Raw genomic sequence first — 19,193 nt, 5'->3', positions numbered from 1 at the left:
CTTGATGCTTTTGAACTGTGGTGTTGGATTAGACTCTTGAGAGTCCCTTGGACTGCAAGGAGATCCAACCAGTCCATCCTAAAGAAAATCAGTCCTGAATATTCATTGGAAGGACTGATGCTGAAGCTGAAACTCCAGTACTTTGGCCACCTGATGTGAACAACAGATTCATTGGAAAAGACCCTGATGCTGGGAAAGATTGAAGGTGGGAGGAGAAGGGGACGACAGAGGATGAGATGGTTGGATGGCATCACCAACTCGATGGGCATGAGTTTGAGCAAGCTTGGGGAGTTGGTGATGGACATGGAAGCCTGGCGTGCTGCAGTTCATGGGGTCTCAATGAGTCAGACACGCCTGAGCGACTGAACTGAACTGAAATGAGCCTTTACGTGGACTCACTAAATTATCCATTTAAAGTGGAAGCAACAGATCAAAGCTTTCTTACTTTAACCCATCACTCAGTCAAATCCCATTTGAACACCACAAGGCATTCACACTTATACCTCCCGAGGTGATCTTTCAGTTTTTAAGAAATATTTTTCAAGTAAGTCATATAGGACTTCCTAGATCTTTCCTTCTTTAGGTCAGATCATCTCAACTCCTTTAACTCTACCTCATTTGAATGAATTTTGCGTTTATTTCTTTATCCTTTAAAAAAGATATATTCTTATTTACTAGATTTAGCCAGCGCCTTCCCAGAGAGCAAAAGGCTGTGTGGAAAACATCTAAATAACACAAATGCTTTATAAGCCCAGAAGAAATGTAAATGTCAGAATGACAGGAATGCAGAGAGACTGACTGTACCAGGAATGAGGGCTGAGCCCACAGGCTCTGCAGTGGAAACTGTTGCTGGGGGACGAGAAGAAGTGGGTTCACATTGCATAAACTCATGAAGGCCGCTGACTGCACGGCTCAAGAGAGGGTCAGAGCTTTCCACCCGCTCTCCCCACAGGACAATCCTGTGGTTCCTGGTTCCAGGCTAAACTGCCTTTTCCCGGCCCTGTGGTCTCTGGATGATGTGCAGGACTCGAGACATCATCGGACCTTGAGAATGTTCCAGGATGCAGGCTCTGCAGCATTCCTGCTTATCCGCTGTCTATCACCCTCTCGTCTTTCCCCATCGAATCTGCCCTCCCATTCCCTGCAGAGACCAGGACTTCAAGGCATCCCAGCTCCAGGGCAGGAGCCAGTGTCACTGAGAAGGTCTGATGGATACCTCCCCAGGGCATCACTTCCGCTGCTTTCCTCGGGGCACCTCCTGTGGAGTGAGTGGGTCATCATAACGTGCACTTCCAGTGAGGACAGTCACATCTTCAAAAGGACCAAAATCAGAATAGATGACTTCTAAAGTCCCTGGCTGTTCATTGGAAGGACTGATGCTGAAGCTGAAACTCCTATACTTTGGCCACCTGATGCGAGGAGCTGACTCATTGGAAAAGGCCCTGATGCTGGGAGGGATTGGGGGCAGGAGGAGAAGGGGCCGACCGAGGATGAGATGGCTGGATGGCATCACGGACTTGATAGACATGAGTCTGAGGGAACTCCGGGAGTTGGTGATGGAGAGGGAGGCCTGGCGTGCTGCGATTCAGGGGGTCGCAAAGAGTCGGACAGACTGAGCGACTGGACTGGACTGGACTGGACTGAGTCCCTTCAGACTCGAATGTTCTCTAAGTCTCTGAACCAAGATCGGCTAAAAGAGTTAATCACTTAGGTTGTTTCTTGTAAACATTTCCCTGAAATACTGTGAAGTACTTGGGCCATCAGGACAGTTTCTTATTCTGTGGGTGAAGTTCAGTCCTGGCGGCCAGAACCTCCAGAGACTCATCAGGAAGGTGAGAGAAGGGACCAGAGAGGGAGCAGGTGTGGCCGAGGAGGGACCTTCAGACTCCCGCACACGGGAGGCCCCAAACCACACAGACACCCGTGCCCCCAGGGCTCAGACAGGAATGGAGAGGCAGCCTTGAGAGTGAGAAACAAAGATAAGGGAAATCAAGAGAGCAGAACTGTTCAGTACAGCTCAAGTAGAAGTCTCAGAGGCTGAAAAACAGGCAGACTCATAGGAAATTCATTTTGTTTACTAGGAAAAACTAAGCTTATTTTGGTGTTACATTCCTAACCTAGGGGGGGAAAATGTACTTTTCTTTGTAGTGTTTTGTAGGCATTTAAAAAAATAATACAAGTAGTAATTGCTCATGGTAGAAAATGTTAGTAACATGAAAAAATGTGGAGAACACCCGGAGTCGCTCTGAACTTGGGCCTGTGTCCTCAGTCCCATGCTTGGAGCATTCTTCAGCACAGCTGCAGTGTGGTCTGGGCCGTTTTGTGAACGCCTGTTTCCCTCAGCATTATTACTATGATCCAGTGTCCTGTGAAGCTCTCACGTTACACCGTTTTAGTGACTGCATAAAACTTCATCTTTAGAAGTCACCCGCGCTTCCTCAGCCACTGTCCCGTCTGCTCTTTGCTCACGATGGTAATAGATCACACCGGAATAAACATCTTTGTACATGAGTGTTTGTTCACATTTCCTATTATTGGTTTTTTTAACCATTGAGAGTCACGTCATAAAGAACACCTGTCCCCCACCTGAGTCCTCCTTGTTCCAGGTAGAGGACCTGGCTGGCCCTGCCTCTGGCCCAGCCTGGCAAGTGTGCGAGCACCATTCCGTGTACGAAACTAAACACTGTCACTCAGAGCTCTGTAAATCACTTCTGACTGTACTTACGGGGGATGACATTACAGGACACTTTAGAATTTGGTGTCGGAGTTACAAACAAGGTGACAGTTTTATGATCTCATCCGCTCGTTTACTGGACCTGACCTCCCAGAAACTTTGGTACACGAGATGTCCACAAATTTAGACGTCACGCGTCTCCAGCCCGTGGCCTTCCAAGGATGTGATTTTCAGCCGAAATGGCTCGTATTTGCCCTGACCTCAAATGGCTCATGAAATGCCCTGTCCTCGGTTTGGCTCCTGTGAAAGGGATAGAGACTTGTCTCCACGGGGAGACCCGTGCTCTTTTCTCTGTAGAAGCGCTTGATGCCCATCCTGAAGGGCGGTCAGTGGGCGATCCCGGCAGTGGGCCTTCCTCTCTCATCTCCGACCTCAGAAAAGTTGTGTCCGAGTCCCTGTGTGGAGGACTTCCCTGTGAGGCAGCCCCTCCTTGGGTCTCATTAGCTCTGTGCTTCTCGATGCCACTGCTTGGAGCAAGGGTGACAGCTTGCCCCAAGCCTGGTCGCGCTGTGTCTAGCTGGAATGTTCCTTCTCTCCTCGCTGCAGTTTCTTTCTTTTTTTAAAAAACTGTTTTAGCTTTTATACTTCATCTCAGCTGGACAATGTGGCAGGAAGGGAAAATACCAAATCTGACTTGTGTTGTTTTCTTTTCATCCCCCTCAGCTCTGTTGAGGTACAACTGATAAAGTGGTAAGATTATCATTTAAATATTACAATATGAAGTGTACCCTGTGGTGGTTTTATATGTTTTTATACATATACATTGCAAAAGAATTCTTCCCATCTAGTTGATTGATGCATCCATTCCCACACAGTTAATTAATGCATCCATCACCGCACGTGTTTATATATTCCAGTGTTATTTTATAAGCAGCCTTACTGAAGCATAATTTATGTACAGGCACGCCCACCAGTGGTCAGTGTACAGTTGCACAAGTTTTGACACGCGTGCATAGTAACACCAACTGCTTGTGAGAGAACTTAGAGTCTCCTGTATAGACGTGTGTTTCCATTTCTCACGGGTCTGCTGGCTTGCACAGTAAGCGTATGCTTCAGAGTATGAGAAACCCCTGAGTTCTTTTCCAAAATGGCTTTCCCATTTTGTGCGGATTTTTTTTTCCTAGCGCTTTTTCAAGTTCTTTTCTCTCTACCCCTTCTCCTCCGTCCACCCCTCCACGAAGTTCCTGAGCCTTACAGTGTGTGTCAGTCTTTAGGCAAAGACAAGGCTAGAGTTTGTACAGCAGGAAGAAGAGCAGCCCTCGAGGGAGGTGGGGCCATGTGAGTGAGGAAGACCCTTCTCAAAGGATTTTGGAGCCTTACGCTCTTATTCTCCCTGTGACTGCCCCGATAACCAATAACTTCAAGTTGCTTGAAGCCAACCACAACTCGCAAACACTGAAAAAAATGGATTTGACCCTGAGAATAATTCCAAAAAGTCTGTGTGTTGTTACTGTCCCCCCTTTACAGATGGTGAAACAACACTTCTCTGTGGTCATGTTGCGGGTTAGCAGCAGGGCCAGGCTCAGGCCTCAGGGTTCCTGCCCATCGCCCAGGGCTTTCTCTGCCGCGCGTGGACCCCTGTGCTGAGCCGGGACCTCACACACCACTGTGCATTGTGCCCTTCTTGCCGCTTCTCAGACAGGGCGTGGACATGACTTGCCCAGGGCAGCTGTAGACTGGGGTGGACCCGGGGTGACCTGTCCTGGGCTCGTTCCCTTCACCAGGTGGGAGAAACAGGTGCTCCCCTTTAATAGTAGAGAGAAAAGGAGGGGGCACGGACACTGAGGGCTGGGCCGAGGTCCCGGCCTCTCCTGTTCCACTTTGCGCGTCTTAGCGTCGCTGTTACCAGGCTGTGCCCGTGCTCCATCCCCTGTTCCAGGCGGTCCCTGACCTTCTGAGTTTTCTTCCCTTTCTCTCTCCCTCCTCCCTCCTCATCCCCTCTGCCCCTCGCCCCTCCCCGCCTCTATCAGGAGAGCACCTGTCTGCCTGTCTCCGGGCACCTCTGCGCTCAGTGCCACATGGCCGATCTGGAAACAGGCCCTTTAAAAGGGAGCTGAGAGCTGTTTCAGACCCTCCCTAGTAATACTTCAGTTTTTCATCATTTGTGTGAAAACGTGAAGCTCAGTGTTTTCTATCTTAAATATACTGTTATTTTTGAACTATTTTTTACCATTTAAGCCTGTGAAGTCAAGAGCTACTCAAGAGAATGTTAACACTCTTCATGGCAAGGTCTGCGTCCTAAAAGGTGAAAAAAACGTTTGTGCTTGCTGCGCTGTTTTCTGCAAGATTCCGAAAGTGAAATCTTCAATTCTGTTGAAATACCACCGGGGAAAAAACTCGTCATCTTTGCATCTTATTCATCAGGCTCACCCACAGGTAGCAGAATTACTGGATTTTACATCCTGCCCCTGAAGGGATACCTGTCTCCCCCGCGGTTTTGACCTAAGTGTCAGAACTCCCAATGCAGTGCGCGTTGCCGGGAGAGCAGGTTTTTCATTTTCAGAGAGTTGTGTGTGCAAGGTACCTGGGGCCTTAGGAAAGGAGTTGGGAAATTACTTCAGAGCCCCAGGTTTTCTGCGTGGGGACCTGGCTCCTTCCTATCATCTGTTGGTGGGAGGGCCTGGCCTGGGTGCGGCCGTGAGCCTTCGGAAAAGATCCTCATGGGCCAGAACGACACAGGGGACCCTCTCCTGGTATCTGCTTCTGAATCGAGCCAGAGGATGGAGGCAACTGTTAATTATGACTCAGCTCATGTCAGTAAATAAGATTAAGCCTCATCAAGTAGGACCTTACCCTACTTAGGCTGTTTCCAAGCAGACCCAGGAAACAAGGCATTTTATAGATTTATTGAATTCCTTCGGCATCACTGGGGCAGAAGAAAGACTTGGGTGAAACGTGACGCTAGCTCAGTCAGCGTCCTTCAGGATCAGAGGTGTTTTGTTGTTGTTTTTTTTTTTTTAAAAAGCTGAGTTCGAGACTCGTAGGTGAACTGATGGAAATCGGTGTGTACTTGGGGAAAAAGCCGGAAGTCATCTTTGGGATTCTTTTCTGCGTGAGTCTGGGTCCCTGAAGAGCCCACAGCCCACCGCTGTGGACCTGCTTGTCTGGGGCTGGTAGGTGCCAACTGGGGAGATGGTTAGACCCCAGGCCGGCGGGGGGTGGGGGGCGCTGGAGCAGACCTTTGCTGGGAGAGTCAAGGGTCTCCTGGGGTGTCACCGTTGGCAGCATTTCAGAGCAGGACCCCCCGATCCAGGCTTCTCTGTGCACCAAAGTTTATTAAATGCCACAACTCAGCAGCATTCCTGTTCTTAAGCAGTGTACAAACCTGGCTAGAAATATTCTGAGAATGTTTGTTTTCACGCTTCTGTAAACATTCCGATTCCCAGGGTGGATAGGAGGGCGTTGGGGAGAGTTGAATCAATGCTGACAGAGGAAGAGAGTCTGAAGCCTCCACGCAGGAGTCCTGGGAACGCGGCTCAGAGCCGAAGGCCCAGGCGCCAGACCACGCGGGGTGCTGAGACGCTGGCTCACCGGGGAAAGGGAGGCTCTTGTGAACATGGCCCGTCGGGGGCACAGACCCTACAGACCCTCAGTACTTCTTGCAGGAGTTCGAACTCTCCTCCAGTGCAAAAGGTCAGGGGCATCGGAAAACTGACGACCGTCTTGTAACCCTAGGTCTGTGAGTCTGGCTTTTTAGGGGTTTTCACACTCGGGCAAGGAGAGGCAGGAAGAACAAGGCATTTGCTGGAGGTTTTCTGATCAGCGTCGCCCTGGGCTGAGCGTCTCCGCTGAGGAAGAGAGAAGGCGTTTCATTGCTGCTCCCACACTCAGAGCCTCTGTAGGATTCCCGTGAACACACGTGTGTTTCCATCCACTGCCTCCAGGGTCGCGTCTAGGCGACCTGTCCCAGCAGCGAGTAAATATTTACCTGTGGTCTTTATTCTGATTTCAGTTTTTATATTTAAATCTTTCACTTGGGATGAGGTAGGGAATCTCACTTTTTTCTTCCTTCTAGATAGCAGCTGGCACGTTGGCCCAGTGTTACTTATTGAATAAGTCGAATTTCTGCCCTGATATGATCAACCACCCCCCACCCCCTTCAAAACTCTACTTTCAGACCCGAGCCTCCTGATTGGGCCTCGGCCACTCGGAATTTGGCCATGTTCTTGACAAGCTACCGCTCGCACAGTGGTTTTCCAGCCCGCTGAGGGCTCAGTTTCAGCAGCGCGACCCTCTTTTTCAATGCATCCTGTTGTGTAGTTATTTAAGCACTTCATTTTGCCCACGTTGGACAAAAATCAATGAAGAAAATCAAAATGTTGGTACTTGCGATAGGAAGTAGGCTGGGTAAATATCATGCAAGATGGAAATGATTTAGTCTCTTAAAAGGGGCAGGCCTTTCTCCTCGGCCAGGTGCTTTGGAACTTCGGGGTTGAGTGTGAAGGAGAAAACATAGAATTGTGGAGATAAGCTGTCTAAGGTCACGTGAGTGGGAGAGAGAACCTCTGCTCTGAAGTGGTGCCGGGGTACCACAAAGGCTGTGAGAACCCTCAGTCCAAGCAGAGGCGGCCCAAGGGCCTTGCCTTACCCCCTGCGTGTGTCGAGTGTCCAGCCGTGAGCTGTGCCCAGACCCCACCCTGCCACCTACCAACAAAACCAAGCACAGCGCAGATGGGAGAACACCCTGCCCGGTGACTCCTCAGCCCAGCGCTCCTGTCTCCATCCCCACTGACGAGCCAGCACTGCATCCCGGCGGCATCAGCCACCGGAACCCCTCTTTCCATCCCTCCTCTTCTGCTTGTCAGCACACTGTCCCCGGTTCAGGACACCCATCTGCACCTGTGCCGTGCAGGGGCCTCGGAGGCAGTCTCCTCATGTCCCCTACTGCCTCCATCCTGGCCCCCCTCTGCACTGTGGCCAGGGGCCTCCAGGAAGGGGAGCCTGAGCACCCCTCTAACAGAGCCCCCCAGTGTTAGCAGGTGGCCACCGGCAGTGTGGTCCAGCCCAGCCTCCATCTCCCCAGGCTGCCTCTGGTCTCCCACATCATGCCACTCCTTCCCAACTGGGAACCTCCTGGAGTGACCCCCCCCCCCAGTCCCAGGTTGACACCCCCCATCCTTAGGTGGCAGGGGACCCCCTCCTGCTCACACAGATCAGGTGCCCCATCTGTGGGCTCGTGAGGCTGTGTATGACGTGGGCCTCCCGCTTTAGCACCTGGCACACCTGATAGTTTGACGCGTGTCTGTCGATGAGCATCCGTCTCCCTTCCTGGACCACATCGCATGCCACTCAGCATCTTCCCGGTGACGGGCCACCAGGGTGCTCAGTAAACAGCATCCCGTGCTGTCCTTGCTGGCCTCTGGGCCCCCTGACCTGACCGGCAAGGCTTCATCTAGAACTCTTTGTATTTCAAGGTAGATAATATTGGTCCAGATACTGGTTTGACTTTGTATTTTCATTTATCGACTCAGTGCAGTTTTTTTTCCCACGTCTCCAGAGTCACGTGGGCTCCAAAGCCGAGAAAGTGAGAAGGTGGTCTGAGCACACTTCTGCTTCGTCCTGGGCCTGTCACGCTGCCAGCACATGTGGTTGATGCATTTTAGTTGATCATTTTTCCTAAAAAGATGGTTCTATATATTTATTGATTTGTTTTTATGTATTATTTTAATTTGGAAAGCACGTCACGACAGTATAGAGTTTTGGGAGGAAAGAAAAACTTGATCTCTACTATTGCTTGTCAGCTCAACCACTGTCACACTGTTAGTGAATTACCTCTGGGCCTTTTATATACCTTTTAACATTGCCACAGTCATAGGTACATAAATTTTGTGTCCTGCTTCTTTCCCTCTAAATAACCTTAATGTTGACTGATAGTTATATTTTATATGACGTGGTGTATGAGGCTAACTCAGTTCAGTAAGCATTTATAGGCATCATTCTCAATGCTGAGAACCACTCAAGTACACAGACGTGGTACTCTGTCTAATAACAGAACACCACAACTCTGAAGCTTTTCATGACATTTTTCCTTCATGGATGTATCACTTCTGTGACATCACTTCTTCATCCCAGGAAGAAGCCGATGCAAGCCTTCCTTTATCTAATAGCTTCTTTCTTCACTTACTGAGCAGCTTGACTGGGGCTTATCCCGTGCCAGATGCTAGTCTGTGTGCTGGGGACTCAGCTGGGAATCCTCGTGCGTGAAGCCAGACGGGAGTGAGTGAGTGAACGGATGAGTGAGGTGGTCAGTAGAAAAGGCAAACAGTTGGGTGAGAGAGAGGGATAATGACATGGGGTGGGTGGCGCTGCTGTTAGACAAGGTCGGGGCCCGCTCTGGTGGTGACGTCTGGGCAGAAAGGGACTTGGAGCAGGCAGTGAGCTGGCAGAGAGGCTGTTTCTGGCCCGGGGACCAGCAGGTACGAAGGCCCTGAGCTGAGGGAGCTGGTGGTTTTCACACAAGAGGCAGGAACAAGTGAGGGGAGGGCAAGACCTGAGGCCAATGAGCCCAGGCAGGTTTGGGGGATGAGATGAAATCTGGCAGGGGGTGATCTAGGGAGGGAGCCCCAAGGAGATCTATGGAGGAAGCCCAGGGATAAAAGCTCCCCCGCAGATCTCCCTGGGGTTCCCCCCAGATCTCCCCAGGGCTTCCCCCAGATCTCCTTGGGACTCCCTGCTAGATCTCCCAGGGCTCTGCAGGGGAACCCTAAGGACATCTGGGGGCCCCTGGGGAGACCTGGGGTAATTTCCCAGGCTGTGCTCAGGTCTCTGGCTATCCCCAGCTGAGGTGGGAGGCGGTGAGTAGTGACTTGTTCTCCCTCGCGCTCTGACAAGGTGGCTCTGCTCCAGTGTCCCCATCCTGCTGGGGATGCTGTCCCCTTCAGCTTCCGTCTCCCCCGTCACCCTGTGGACGGGTCACTTTGTGCTCAGACACAGGTTTGGTAAGCTCGATGTGAAGTGTGCATGTGAGCAGGTGGACAAGGAGCCAACACCCCACAGTGTCACAGCCACGTTGGGGTAACCCTGCTCCAAGAAGTTAGGCATGTTCCGTGTATTTGATGAGCTCTGTAATGTGAATTTCTCATTTCTTTTTCTTTTACTCCTCTGTCAGAATTTTTCCTTCTAAAATAAAGGCCACATATATTCATCAAATTGTGTAAAAATGTACCCTAGTAGGACTTCCTGTCAGTCTATAATCATAAAGCGTGATTACCCTCTGAAGTTTTAGAATCAGCTCTCTTTTGGTGGTGGCAGGGGTAGAAGTTAGCCTGCTTATGACCTTCCAGCATTGCTTTATAGTCAGATCGGCCACACGCACGCGGAAGGGAGAGCCCATGAGTCGTCTCCAAACACTTCTTCCTGAAAGAACAGACCGTTGTCGCCCGTTCCTCAGGGTGACTAATTCCTTTTGTTTTCTTTCTGACACAGGAGGAGCCCTCACAGCTTCCCCAGATCAGGAGGGAAAATATGGAATGTGTTTTACCGCTGACTGAACACAACCCAATGAACTGTCCTGACAGTAGCTTGAAAACCAGCAGTTAGCAGTTTGTGCAGCCCCAACATCACCCGGCACTTTCCAGAGCAGATTCACTGTTTACAGAAACTCTCAGCCTCACGCCCCGTAGAACCTCAGGCTCGGCCGATTTTAGAGATTTCCGCACAAGAAAAGCACCCAGCGCCCCGCGTCCACAATGGCGATGGACGAGTACCTGTGGATGGTCATCTTGGGTTTTATCATAGCTTTTATCTTGGCATTTTCTGTGGGTGCCAATGACGTTGCCAATTCGTTTGGTACCGCCGTGGGCTCGGGCGTGGTGACCTTGAGGCAGGCCTGTATCCTGGCTTCCATCTTCGAAACCACCGGCTCGGTGTTGCTGGGGGCCAAAGTCGGAGAGACCATCCGGAAGGGCATCATCGATGTGAACCTGTACAACAACACCGTGGAGACGCTCATGGCCGGGGAGGTCAGTGCCATGGTTGGTAAGTAGCCTCGTCTTCCCACCCGTGGGAGTGTGTCCCCTGACCCACTTCTCTGCCTGACTTCTGTCATACCCATAAGTGAGACTTTTGCTTCAACTTTTCAAAAACTGGTTTGATAGTTGTCGTTGTTGTTTTTTTAAAATAAGAGTATAGCTGATTCACAGTGTTTTGTTATTTTCAGCTGTATAGCAAAGTAATTCAGCAATATATATATATATAAAATAGATGTGTATGTATATTTTTCAGACTTGCTTCTCATTTATTTTATCTTATTTGTGCTTTCTGTATGTTATGATTTTGGTCAGTGTTCAAATGTCAAGCAACCATTTCTTTCTTGAATGTGTTCAAATAGATTTTGGCTAAGTCAGTGCTTTTCAAAAAGTCCAGAAAAAAAAGATATTTGTAGCATCGCTCTTTGTCATTTTAAAGCTATTTGAAAGTTCTTAAAGAAAGAACACGTTAAAGTGAATCGGAGGTTTAGTTAGGTTTATTTAGAAACCTTGATGGTTTATTTCTGTTTTTTCATATATTTTTCATTAGTTCCAAGGCGATGTTTTAAAAACTTGGATGCCAAAAACCAGTGTTCATTAGCTTAACTTTGGTATTCTCAGTTTAAGTTTTAGAGCAGTTACCAAATGAATCTCAAGTGCCTGTGTTTCGAGAAGCGTTGGTCTTCTCTGTCATTTGTCATCCTTTTGTTGGTTTTTGTTCAGATTTTCTAATTCCGCCCCGGGGGGGGGGTTCATCTGGTATGCTTGTTTTGTTTTCTGGCCAGAAGATCATTTGTACGTCACCTGTTTGCAGTAGGGTCTCTGATGGGTTACGGTCAGGGTGCCTGGATGAAGGAGCATCGCTGGCTGGATGAGTGGTTCCTTCTCTGCCCACGCTGATCCCAGACCTGTGGCAGCATATGGGTGCTCCCTCACCAAGCTGAGAGGTTCGGGCAGCAGGGCCTTAAGTGCAGCAGACAAGACCCTCCTCCACTTGCCTCTAGGTCCAGGTGACAGACAGCAGGCGGCGGGTCTGCATGGGCATGGGGTGGGGGTGAGGGGGTGTCCTGCCACTTTCTATTTTCAGCAGGGCACATGCTTTTGTGGGGAGAGCTATGCCATGGGAGGCTGGAGGCTGGTGGACCGAGAACACGGCTCCCTCCCACGGGTCCCGAGATGAGTCACCAGCAGCACTTGCGTAGCACCGAGGATGTGCAGGTCATTGGCCAGGTTTAGGATGGCCCATCATCTTTTCTGTGGCAGCAGGTTAGTCTGAGAAGTAGTTGAGGTCTTTGATTGGAAGCAGACGCAGGTCCTGAGTAAGGAATTAAATACTACAAAGCTACTCAGCAGTGGCCGCAGGACTGGAAAAAGTCAGTTTTCATTCCAATCCCAAAGAAAGGCAATGCCAAAGAATGCTCAAACTACCGCACAGTTGCACTCATCTCACACGCTAGCAAAGTAATGCTCAAAAATCTCCAAGCCAGGCTTCAGCAATATGTGAACCGTGAACTTCCAGATGTTCAAGCTGGTTTTAGAAAAGGCAGAGGAACCAGAGATCAAATTGCCAACATCCACTGGATCATTGAAAAAGCAAGAGAGTTCCAGAAAAACATCTCTTTTTGCTTTATTGACTATGCCAAAGCCTCTGACTGTGTGGATCACAATAAACTGTGGAAAATTCTTAAAGAGATGGGAATAGCAGACCACCTGACCTGCCTCTTGAGAAATCTGTATGCAGGTCAGGAAGCAACAGTTAGAACTGGACACGGAACAACAGACTGGTTCCAAATAGGAAAAGGAGTATGTCAAGGCTGTATATTATTACCTTGCTTATTTAACTTATATTCAGAATACATCATGAGAAATGCTGGGCTGGATGAAGCACAGGCTGGAATCAAGATTGCAGGGAGAAATACCGACAATCTCAGATATGCAGATGACACCACCCTTATGGCAGAAAGTGAAGAACTAAAGAGCCTCTTGATGAAAGTGAAAGGAAAGAGTGAAAAAGTTGGCTTAAAGCTCAACATTCAGAAAATGAAGATCATGGCATCCAGTCCCATCACTTCATGGCAAATAGATGGGGAAACAGTGGAAACAGTGTCAGACTTTATTTTTTTGGGCTCCAAAATCACTGTGGATGATGACTGCAGCCATGAAATTAAAAGACGCTTACTCCTTGGAAGGAAAGCTATAACCAACCTAGACAGCATATTGAAAAGCAGAGACATTACTTTGCCAACAGAGGTCCGTCTAGTCAAGACTATGGTTTTTCCAGTAGTCATGTGTGGATGTGAGAGTTGAACTATAAAGAAAGCTGAGAGCCAAAGAATTGATGCTTTTGAACTGTGGTGTTGGAGAAGACTCTTGAGAGTCCCTTGGACTGCAAGGAGATCCAACCAGTCCATCCTAAAGGAGATCAGTCCTGGGTGTTCATTGGAGAGACTGATGCTGAAGGTGAATCTCCAATACTTTGACCACCTGATGCGAAGAGCTGACTCATTTGGAAACACCCTGATGCTGGGAAAGAATGAAGGCAGGAGGAGAAGGGGACGACAGAGGATAAGATGGTTGGATGGCATCACCGACTCAATGGACATGAGTTTGGGCAAACTCCGGGAGTTGGTGATGGACAGGGAGGCCTGGCGTGTTGCAGTCCATGGGGTCACAAAGAGTTGGACACGACTGAGAGACTGAACTGAAACGTGGTAGGCTGATCATAGGTGCTCAGAGTTCCTCTTCCTCAGCTGCACATTTTGTGTTTGAAAAATGTAAGGCTCACGATTGATATAACTGATCATTATTTTTAAGAATTAAATATTTGCTCTTAGTACACAGACTTCTGGCTCAGAGACGGCCAAGATGCAACTTTCTTTGGTTGTCCCAAATCCAGGTTTGTCCGACATCAGCCACCCCCAGCTTGCCGCCTAAGTTCGATGACCCCAACAAGATCAAAGTTGTGTACCTAAAGTGCCCTGGTGGGGAAGTAGGTCCCTTGTCTGCCCTGGCCCCCAAGCTTGGCCTCCTGGGTCTGTCTCTAAAAAAAAAAAAGGTTGGTGATGACATGGCCAAGGCAACCGGTGATTGGAAGAGTGTGAGGATGACAATGAAAGTGACCTTCAGCCCAGACAGGCCCACATTGAGGTGGTACCTTCTGCCTCTGCCCTGATCATTAGAGCGCTCAAGCAACTGCCAAGACAGAAAGAAGCAGAAAAACATTAAGCACAGTGGAAACACTGCTTTTGATGAGACTGTCAACGTTACCCGACAGATGCAGCGGTGGTCTTGGCTGGAGAAGTGTCTGCAACCATTAAAGAGGTCCTGGGGACCACCCAGTCTGTGGACTGCCGTGTTGACAGCCGCCACCTCCATCACCTCATAGGTGACATCAACAGTGGTGTGACGGAGTGCCCAGCTCGTTAAGAACATCTAAGAAAAATAATTTAATAGAGGGTGATTTGACAACCAAAGAATTCATTTACCATAACAGTTACTATAATGATTGAATTTTACTCACCTTCACTGAATATATATTTCTCATCATAGTCAAGTATAATTGACATTTCCCTTAGAAAAATAACAGTTACTTGTAAAAATTGCCCTCAGTAGTGGTGATCAATGTGTAAGACATAATCATATCAACCATACCAGACCACCTGACCTGCCTCTTGAGAAGCCTGTATGCAGGTCAAAAAGCAACGATTAGAACCAGACATGGAACAACAGACTGGTTCCAAATAGGAAAAGGAGGACGTCAAGGCTGTATATTGTCACCCTGTTTATTTAACTTATATGCAAAGTATATCATGTGAAATGCCAGGCTGGATGAAGCATAAGCTGGAATCAAGATTGCTGGGAGAAATATCAATAACCTCAGATATGCAGATGACACCACCCTTATGGCAGAAAGTGAAGAGGAACTAAAAAACCTCTTGATGAAAGTGAAAGAAGAGAGTGAAAAAGTTGGCTTAAAGCTCAACATTCAGAAAACGAAGATCATGGCATCCGGTCCCATCACTTCATGGCAAATAGATGGGGAAACAGTGGAAACAATGTCAGACTTTATTTTGGGGGGCTCCAAAATCACTGCAGATGGTGACTGCAGCCATGAAATTAAAGACGCTTGCTCCTTGGAAGGAAAGTTATGACCAACCTAGATAACATTAAAAAGCAGAGACATTACTTTGCCAACAAAGGTCCGTCTAGTCAAAGCTATGGTTTTTCCATTAATCATGTATGGATGTGAGAGATGGACCGTAAAGAAAGCTGAGCACTGAAGAATTGATGCTTTTGAACTGTGGTGTTGGAGAAGACTCTTGGGAGTCCCTTGGACTGCAAGGAGATCAAACCAGTCCATCCTAAAAGAAATCAGTCCTGAATATTCATTGGAAGGACTGATGCTGAAGTTCAAACTCCAATACTTTGGCCACCTCATGCGAAGAGTTGACTCATTGGAAAAGACTCTGATGCTGCGAGGGATTGGGGGCAGGAGGAGAAGGGGACGACAGAGGATGAGATGGCTGGATGGCATCACCGACTTGATGGACCTGAGTTTGAGTGAACTCCGGGAGTTGGTGATGGACAGAGAGGCCTGGTGCGCTGCAGTCCATGGGGTCACAAAGAGTCAGACACGACTGAGCGACTGAACTGAATCAAATCAAGCAGAAATTAAGGTTTTACCAGTCAGAGTGATGCGGACAAGATATGTTGAAAGTAAAGGAGAAGTGAAAATGTTGCTCAAGTTCAGTCTCTTTAAATTTTTGTTGGCTTAGAGTTGAATTACAGTATTGTGTTAGTTTCAGGTATATAGGGAAGTGAGTCAGTTATACATGCATCCTTTCTTTTATAGATTCGTTCCCCATATAGGTCGCTACAGAGTGTTGAGTAGCGCCCTGTGTGGTCTAGAGTGATGAAGTTCAGCTTTAATAGCGGTTTCTCCCTGTATTGGGTGGGCCCTGTGGGGAGTGGTGGTGTTTGTCTAGGAGATTTGTTGGTGAGGCTGCCCCGGGGCCCCAGGTGAACAGAAGGCCTGAGAGCTGAGCTCCGTGTCACCACTGACTTGCTGTGTGGACAGCATAACTTGCCCGGCTTTGGGCTTTCCCCACCCCTGGCCTAGTCTCTCCACTCAAAGAATGAAGTACACTTACCTCCACTAGAATTTAGGTTAACCAAAGCAGTTTGTGGTTTTGCTTGAATAACTTGATTTTGTTTGCTTTGGTTTCTTTTTTTTTTTTGGTGTGTGGTTAGATGAATCTCAAAGCCTATTTTGTTGTGAGTTGGTGAGATGAGAGCTGCCTAGACATTTAAAATTGGTTTCCTTGAACATGAGAATTCTGGGTAGTTTTGAGAGGGTGATATAATTATGTTTGGCTCAAATGAAGATGATTCTGTTCAAATGCCTGAATTCTCCCAGTCTTCCTCTTTTAAAGCCAACATCCCTTTCTTTTCCCCTTTCCTCCCTTGTCTTTTTCACTCTATTTTTTTTCTCTTTTTTCTTGATAAACTTTGCCCCAAGCCCATGGGTCTTTGTGTTTTCCCATAGCATGATGGTAGCGTTAAGTTGATTGGGTGGAAGATGTTTTTCATGCCAGCCGGGCTTCCCGAATACGGCCTCTCTGGGAACTCTAGCTCAGCCCTAAAGCAGTAGTCAATCCACTCAGTATGAAACCACCCATGGTTCCCAAAACCCACTGAGAATTCAGAATTCTCCATCTTTTCACAGCAGTACCCACAGCAGCGTGACCAAGCCTTCACCGTGAAGCACCCTCGGAAGTACTGAGTCTCCTCTGCCGCCCTGTAACCCATACCTGCTCTACCATTCTTGCATTGTCTGGGAGCCCGTAGCCTCAGAGATGCCATCTTAACCCCCCAGTCTCCCCAGGTTTTGTCTCGCACCCTATGTTGTTCAGTCGTGTCCAACTCTTTGCAACCCCATGGACTGCAGCACACCCGGCTTCCCTGTCCTTCACTATCTCCCAGAGTTTGCTCAGATTCATGTACATTAAGTTGGTGATGCCATCCAACCATCTCATCCTCTGCTGCCCTCTTTTCCTTGCACCCCAATCCCACACTTAATCCCTTCCTTCGTGGCAGATCACCTTTTTCTTTAGGTTAGACTATCTCTTTTTCCCACGGTTTTTCTTTTTTTAAGTATTTATTTCTGTGTGTTGATTTGGCTGCACAGGTCTTAGCTGTGGCATCCAAGAGCTTTAGTTGCAGCATGAGAGCTCTTAGTTGTGACATATGGGCCTTAGTTCCCTGACCAGGGATGGAACCTGGGCCCCCTGCATTGGGAGCTTGGAGTCTTAGCCTCTGGACCTCTACGGGAGTCCTTTCCACTGTTTTTCTTAATATTAATATAATGCCATTCACTTTCAGGACTCCCCAAGGTTGAAGAGGCCTGTCACCCACTCTCGCCTCACAAGACCCCTGCACACAAGGCTTCTTTCATGCCATCCTCCGGTCATTTCTCCCCTCTTTCTCTCAGGCAGCCCCATCCCCCTACCTCTCCTTACAAACCTTCCTGTTATAAAGTCACCCCAGGGAGAGGAGAGTGGCTTTCAAGACAGAAAACCTCATGGTCTGAGTTCACGTAGGTTAATTTTTCTCATTCTCATAACGTCACTGGGTTACTTTAATTTTTGTAAGACTATCAATCATAAAGGTTGCTTTTTCAGTTCTGGTTCTGTGCTGTGTGACACACTCCCAACTCTGGCTTTATTTTTAAAACAATCCGTCCCCCTAGGAGCCCAGGGCTTAGGTGTCCTGGCTCGCAGAACTGTCCGCGGGGGAGCGTGGGCACCGCCATCCGGCCTGTCACCGGGTTGGCAGCCCCAGGCTGGCCCGTCTGCTCCCAACACACGTTTCAGGGATAGGCTTGGGGTCACGGCCCGCTTCGGCTCAAAGGTCATGGTGCCCAGCGCTCCCAGAGCAGCTGTCCCCTTGCTACACAAACTGGAACCTCTCATGAGCCTCTGTAGCACAGATATTTTTGGAGAAAATGCCAGGGGTCTGTTTGAAGGTACTGCTGCTGCCAAGCAACCAGATTTCCAGAATTAACGTTTGGGATTAATGACGTGCCCTGTTTATCAGCCCGCCCCTTTGTTCCCCTGCAGTCTTTCGTGAGCTATTCAACAACTGTTTCTGAAAGCGATCTCTCCCCAGCCGATGCTTTTAATACTCCCTGCAAAACCTGATCTGCTTATGAAAATATCTGGCATGAACTCTGGCCTAGAAAAACACGAAGCCTGGAAGAAGGTGGTGAAGTTGAGGTGAAAGGACACAAAGCCAAAACCCAGGGATCCTCTTGACTCCTGAGAGTTAGCAGGCTTGGAGAGAGCAGATCGAAAAGGCCTGGCGGCCGGGCAGGGGCTGGGGGTAGGTGCCCAGGGTGGGGTTTGGTATCACGGTTGCTTCTCATGGGAGAGACAAAACTATGAAAAGCAGCATGGAATTACACTCTTTTTTAAATTGGAGTGTATTGACGTGACATATTGGTAATACCAGTTTTAGGTGTGCAACACTGTGATTTTTATTTTTTTGGCTGCACTGGGTCTTCATTGCTGCTCAGACCTTTCTCTAATTGCAGTGAGCGGCGGCTGCTCACTGGTTGTGGCTCGCAGGCTTCTCTTTGCAGTGACTTCTCTTGTTGTGGCACACAGCCTCCAGAGTACAGGTTCAGTAGTTGTGATTCATGGGCTTAGTTTCCCCTTGATATGTGGGATCTTCCCGGACCAGGGTCAAACCTGTGTCCCCTGCGTTGGCAGGCAGATTCTTAACCACAGGACCACCAGGGCTTTCCTGGTGGGTCAGACAGTAAAGAACCCGCCTGCAATGCGGGAGAGCAGGGTTCCATCCCTGGGTTGGGAAGCTACCCTGGAGGAGGGCATGGCAACCCACTCTAGTATTCTTGCCTGGAGAATCCCATGGACAGAGGAGCCTGGTAGGTTACCGTCCATCGGGTCACGAAGAGTCGGACACGACTGAGTGACTTAAGCACAGCATGGGACCAGCAGGGAAGTCCTAATACTGTGATCTGATGTTTGTATTTTGCCCTCTTTTGTATCAAATACTGTATACAGTATTATACAGTATTAGTATACAGATTAGTATACTAATATATATTATATATTAGTATACATAGCCTGTCTCCAGTCTCCTTATGATGCAACCAAAAGATGTTAACTACAGCAAAATCTTCTCTGATACACAGCCTTTCCTGTTTCTCCACGTTCATTGGTTCATAGTCTCCTGCTTGGTCCTGGCTACGCTTCACATCAGAACTCACTCATCACCTGCATCCTTGCTTAAACGTGACACAGTCAACTTGTAGCTGGCATCAGGCTTTTCTTTTCATACCATCAAAGACTTTCGCTTGAATAAATCATCATTATCCCTTCCGTGTTGAAGAACGTTCCTTTGCCTATAGTTATTTGAGTGGTTTCTGTCGGGACTTTGTTAAGAAACAATCCGGAGACAGTTAACCCCAG

The 19,193-nt window shown here is 48.5% G+C and overlaps 1 protein-coding gene across 2 annotated transcripts in view; it reads left to right on the top strand.

Annotated features, from left to right (window-relative positions):
* Positions 1 to 19,193, top strand: part of SLC20A2 (solute carrier family 20 member 2) — a 110,443-nt gene that overhangs the window by 49,187 nt on the left and 42,063 nt on the right. For both annotated transcript variants that reach the window (XM_052661409.1, XM_052661408.1), the window contains exon 2: positions 10,160 to 10,711. In XM_052661409.1, the coding sequence (XP_052517369.1) occupies positions 10,423 to 10,711 (289 nt within the window). In that variant the 5' untranslated portion in view covers positions 10,160 to 10,422. The remainder of the gene's footprint in view (positions 1 to 10,159; positions 10,712 to 19,193) is intronic.

Source organism: Budorcas taxicolor, chromosome 24 (genome assembly GCF_023091745.1).
Source record: "Budorcas taxicolor isolate Tak-1 chromosome 24, Takin1.1, whole genome shotgun sequence".
NCBI classification, from domain to species: Eukaryota; Metazoa; Chordata; class Mammalia; order Artiodactyla; family Bovidae; genus Budorcas; species Budorcas taxicolor.
This window is presented reverse-complemented; position numbering and strand designations above follow the sequence as displayed.